This window comes from Cyphomyrmex costatus, unplaced genomic scaffold, assembly GCF_001594065.2.
Source record: "Cyphomyrmex costatus isolate MS0001 unplaced genomic scaffold, Ccosl1.0 scaffold1542, whole genome shotgun sequence".
Taxonomy (NCBI): Eukaryota; Metazoa; Arthropoda; class Insecta; order Hymenoptera; family Formicidae; genus Cyphomyrmex; species Cyphomyrmex costatus.
In genome coordinates, this window is record NW_017275547.1 from 58,643 (window position 1) to 64,934 (window position 6,292).

Below are 6,292 nucleotides of genomic sequence, written 5' to 3' on the forward strand. Positions count from 1 at the left end.
TCACCGACAGGAGAACATCAAGGTGTGACACGCACACTTAATAGAATACGATTAACGCACAACTGGCGAGGCATCACAAGAGATGTCGAAAATTATATAAGCAAATGCGAGAATTGCCAAAAAAATAAATTAAGTCGAAAAACAAAAATGCCATTAGAAATTACGGACACCCCCGCAAAACCTTTCGGGAAATGCGCACTCGATATCGTAGGAACACTAACGATAACTACAGCAGGGAATAAATACATCCTCACCTTTCAGGATAATCTAACGAAATTTAGTAAAGCAATACCTATTGCAAATCAGGAGGCCGCAACAGTAGCAAAAGCCTTTGTAACGCGAATAATTGTTGAATACGGGATACCCAAAAAAATTTTGACCGATCAAGGTACAAACTTTGTAAGCGAAATGTATAAAAATATTTGCAAATTATTAAAAATCGAGAAGATTCAAACAACCGCGTACCATTCGGAAAGCAACGGAGCATTAGAGCGTTCACACCGAACGCTAGCGGAATATCTTCGCCATTATATAAATGACGAACAAAGTGATTGGGATGAGGGGCTACCATATGCGATGTTCACGTACAACACAACACCACACACAGCTACAGGATACACACCATCTGAATTAGTCTACGGACACGAAGCTACCTTACCAACATCACTAACGATACCACCAAAACCGTCATATACGTATGATGACTACGCTCAAGAATTGAAGGAACGATTACGAGCAACAAATCAAATAGCAAGAGAACATCTAAAGGAAGAAAAAATCAAGGCAAAAGAATATCACGATAAAAAAGCCAAAGAAATTAAATTCAAAATAGGGGACAAAGTACTTCTATACGACGAAACTTTACGTCGCGGACGATCGAAAAAATTAGACGCGTTATGGACCGGACCATACGTAATTTTAGAAAAAAATTCCGACGTGAATTATACGATAAAAATTGCGCGTAAAAAACTACTAACGCACGTAAATCACCTAAAAGCGTATATAGATAATTAAAAAATTTAAAAATAAAAAAGTTAAACAAAAACAAATTATAAATAATTAAATAAAAATAATAAACTCACCAACGAAGAGGAATCCAATAAACAATAATCCAAATGAGATAATCCAATATGAACTACCCAATAACTATGTATACTAGCACTAATAATAAACCACTAAAAATAAACAATAAAACTAACACTAAAAACTAATAATAAAATAAAAAATAAGTTTATTCGGTGGAAGCGCCGGGTTGTGGATCATCATTGGAACGACCACGACCATCAGCGTCGATCAAGAGACGGCCCTCCCGTAATAATCCACGAATATTAAGCGCACCGTTACCACGACCATGGCCCCCGGTGCGCACTTCCGGAAAATGGTCCCGCAATTGTTCACCGCGATCGCGACCGCGGCCGCGACCACCCATACGGAGAAAACCCTCCTCAGCCAGTTCACTAAATAGTCCATATCGACCGCGGTTACGACCATGACCGCCTATAATTCTGAGAAGTTCCTCCCGACGCACTCCACCCTGGTCATGATCCAGGTTTGCAGGACCCGGAACGTCCGGCTCCCAACCCGCGGTAGCAGGCCCAAAATGAGCCTTAATATCGGGAACAATCTTTCGGCACATACTTTCACGAGAATAGAACAAACGAATCGAAAGACACTTGCAACGAACGACACTTGCGAAGCGACTGACGAGACCGCACGCACATAAAAAACCTTCCCATGAAAATCTCCTGACGAAGACAGTAATAAAATATGATAACGCTAAGATATAAACGTAATCAGACGAAGCGAGAAGACACATAATACACATAGGGAAAGGTGCATTAAATAAAAGCTAGCTAACCAACACTACTATTGCATTTTCAGAATCGCGCTGTTCTTAGCACAAGCCTTCGCAGAAGAAGCGAAAAAAGAAACACCCTACGAAATAGAAAATTTCACCAATCACCCAGGGATATATTTCGAGAAAATAGGAAACTTAGAATTAGTACAATCATCGTGGAAATTAGTTATACGAATCGATATTACCGCATTAACAAAACGATTAACACAATTGTATCAATATATACGAAAATCAAAAACTATGTGCCAACTTACTTCAAGTACAGCTAGAGACACTTGCGAAAACCTTAACTTCATAATTGACAAAGAATACAAACACGCGGACGAACTAATAACAAAAATAATTTCTACAACTAGACAAACAAGAATACAAAAAAGAGGACTGATTGACGGAATAGGTACCGTCGCGAAAACTCTATTCGGTACCATGGACGCTAACGACGAAACGTTAATATACGAACAGCTGACTATGCTACACGACGAACAACTAGTAACACAACACGCTTTAAAAAACCAAGTAAAAATACTACAAGCAACTATAGGACATATAGAAAACACAGAAAAAACATTACAAACAAACGAATACATTCTAGCTAACGCGACTAAAAAACTAAGAGGACAACTATTAGAAGACGAAAAACAAGACAGAGTACACGAACATTTTATTATAAGTAGCGCAATATTAAACGACTTAATGCGAGATGCGGAAGATATCCTAGAATATCTAGCTTTTATAAAAACAGGAATACTACATCCTAGATTGATACCTCTAAATAATATAATAGAAAATCTTAAAGAAACAAATACACAATTACCTGACGACCTCCATTTTCCTTTAAAAATTAATAACAATGAATGGCCAAAAATAGAAAAAATAATTACAATTAACGCATATTGCGATGCAAAATACATATTTACAATTTTGCAATTTCCCTTAATAACAATTCCAAAATACGAGCTAATAAATGTAATATCACTACCGGTAAATCAAAATAAAAATGAATTTGTATTTTTAAAAATAAAAAACCCGTTAATTGCCATATACACAGAAGGACGATCATATTTAATAATTAAGAATAATAATAATCTCAAAAATTGTAAAACAATTTATAACAACTACATATGTAGCGAAAACTTTGAAATACGCCGCGCTAACTTAAATCCGACCTGCGAGATAGAAATATATTTAGGAAATAAAGAATATGATAACAATTGCGAAATAGAAAATAAGACATCAAACAACACTGTATGGATACCACTAATAACCCTCATTCGTGGTTATTTGCGACAACAAAAAAAGAACAAAATATTATAAAATGTAAAGACCACGGACAAATAAAGGAAACAATTGAAAACACAGGAAAAATTTCCTTAATAGAAGATTGTAAATTAATAACGTCAGACACAACGCTACAGTCACAAAAAACATTACACGAGACAGTAATAGAATCATTCATGCCAGAATACAATATATCTTTCTTAAAAAACGAACAACAAACGAAGACTGACAGAAACGAACAAATAAAAATAAAACAAGTCAATGTCAACTCAACAGAGCTAAAAGATTTCAAATTAAAATTAGATAAAATAAACGACAATATTGACGAAAATGAAAATCTCCAGTTCCGATTGGAACACTTTATTTCTCCAATGGCAACTAGCGGAATTGCTGTACTACTAGTATTAATAATCATTATAATAGCGATAATCTATATCCTACGAAAAAAGAAACGGAGTAAATACAACAAAAAGGAACGTGCAGACGAGGACATAAGCTTTGCTTTCGAACTTCCAAAGTCAATTTTAAAACGAAGTAAAAGCACACGTTTTTAATAATAATATGTTTAACGAAAAACTCCGTTCCTCCGTTTTTCTTTTCCAACGGGGGAAGGGTGTTATAGCCCGAATGGCTGTCACTTATTTTATCAATTACTTCATTTCAACCGGCATAGCAACCGGCACCGGAAATGCAAGTCTGCACATTCTTTAAACCGCGAATAAAATTATCGGAACTCAATTTGTATGAGCTAAAAATTGTAAAAATTTAAAATATTATTACGCAACAACAAGCGCTTTAGATCGTATAGCCATTCTCCGCATATTATTGATATAATTAGAAAATATAGAAATACTAATCTTGTTTTACTTTATTAAGCCTAAGGCACACGGTGCGTTTTTTCGTGTTAAATCGCATGCGACCTAACCATGTGAGCAAACATGCTAGCTACGAAGCTAGATGTCATGCGTATTTGCTTGCTGGTTTTCGATGATAGAAACGGTGCTATTTTCGCTGCGTGTTTTAGTGCTAAGTTAAGCCTACGGCACACGGTGCGTTTTTTCGTATTAAATCGCATGCGACCTAACCATGCAAGCAAAGCCTACGGCACACGGTGCGTTTTTCTGTGTTAAATCGCATGCGACCTAACCATGCGAGCAAACATGCTAGCTACGAAGCTAGAGATTTTGTACGCTGCGTGATATCATGCGTATTTGCTTGCTGGTTTTTGGTGATAGAAACGGTGCTATTTTCGCTGTGTGTTTGGTGCTGCTCATTAGTTAAATAAAAGTAATAACCTATCACAAGTATAAAATAACGATAGTTTAGTAATGTACAATATAAATATGTCATATATACATTGTTATACAAAATATATGTCATATATATACATATGTATACGTATATATATGACATATATTTTGTATAACAATTTATTTGTAAAAGATCTTATATTTACACATATATATTGATAATTTTATTTATATTTCTTGTGGAAGTGATGCAAGTCGAAAGGAGAAGAAAATTAGCTGCAGTAGCTCTTTTCTTATCAATAGATAGAGAACGGAAGAAATTGAAGACGAAAAGAAAAAGAAAAATTTGGACTAGAATGTGGTTACAACGCAGGGAGACAGGACAAAATATTTTAACAATGCTGTATAAAGAATTAAGGTGTGTGATAATATTTATTCATATATCTATTGTATATTATGTTTATGTAATATTTTAATTATTTTATTTGAATGATCTATACCTGCTTACATTTATATCTTGTATATATTATTAATCTTATGTGTGTGTATTTTAGTGTTGAAGATCCAAGTTCCTTTTTAAATTATATACGTATGGAACAATATGTGCTTGAAGAGCTATTGCAACTTGTTACGCCCTATATTCAGAAACAAAATACTGTAATGAGACAAGCTATCTCTTCTCGAGATAGATTAAGTGTTACACTGCGATTTCTTGCTACTGGTAATACATTTCAAGATTTATCATATTCAACTCGGATTGCTCCTAATACACTATCTCAGATTATACCTGAGACATTAAAAGCTATTATAACAGTTCTTGATAGTAAAGTAATCGTTTGTCCATCAACTGTAATGGAGTGGCAAGTTGTAGCAGATAAGTTTAATACATGGTGGCAGTTTCCTCATTGCATAGGGGCATTGGATGGCAAGCATATCAATTTTCGACCACCAAGAAAAGAAGGATCTATGTATAGGAATTATAAAGGAAGAGACAGTATCGTACTTCTTGGTCTTGTGGATGCCGAATATAGATTTTTATTTGTAGATATTGGAAGGAATGGTCGCATGCATGATGCTTCCGTATTTCGTGAGAGTTCTTTGGCTACGCAATTATATTCCGAAACATTAAATTTACCGTTACCATCTCCTTTACCAGGATATGATATTCCTTTACCATATGTAATTGTGGCAGATGATGCCTTTCCGTTAAAAGTACATATAATGAAACCATATCCTGGTCGTGATCTTACTTTTCAAAAGAAAAGTTTTAATTATAGACTAAGCAGAGCACGCAGAACTATTGAAAATGCATTCGGTATCTTGGCGAACAGATTTCGTATTCTTATGAACATTATTCCCCTTTCAGTTGAAAAAGTAGAATTAATAACTTATGCATGCTGCGTGCTTCATAATTATCTTATAGACAAAAAAGTGTCATGGTATGTTCCATTGGAATTAAAGAACAGAACTGATATAATACAACCAAATTTAAGTGGCATATCACGACAAGGCGGAAATCATTGTTCAAACACAGCTAATACAATTAGGGATCAATTTTGTGAATTCTTTAATACGGTAGGAGCTGTACCATGGCAAGAAAAATATGTACAAGAAGGACGATGTTAATTAACTTTTATTTTATAATATTAAAAATATAATTTGTATTCTTGTGTACTTTTAATAATTTTGTACTTAAAATATAACATAACATAAAACAAAATCACAACAGGCATCTATGGTATTCTTTATTATTACGTATCTTATAATAATTTTGTACTTAAAATATATGTAATTCGTATTTGTGCTTTTGTTAACATAACATAAAACCATAACAGGTACCTATATTTTTTATTACTATGTACCTTTTACAAGCACCTTGATATTACCTCGTACAAACAGTAATATG

The 6,292-nt window shown here is 34.3% G+C and overlaps 1 protein-coding gene across 1 annotated transcript; it reads left to right on the forward strand.

Moving 5' to 3' along the window:
• Positions 1-4,977: 4,977 nt before the first annotated feature.
• LOC108783575 (uncharacterized) lies at positions 4,978-6,012 on the forward strand. The gene has a single exon (XM_018552175.1). The coding sequence runs from the start codon at positions 4,978-4,980 to the stop codon at positions 6,010-6,012; it is 1,035 nt and encodes a 344-aa protein (XP_018407677.1).
• The last annotated feature ends 280 nt before the right edge of the window (positions 6,013-6,292 follow it).

What these genes read in the sequence shown, in the direction of transcription:
- LOC108783575 (XM_018552175.1), top strand. Translation starts at nt 4,978, where the DNA reads ATGGAACAATATGTGCTTGAAGAGCTATTGCAACTTGTTACGCCCTAT.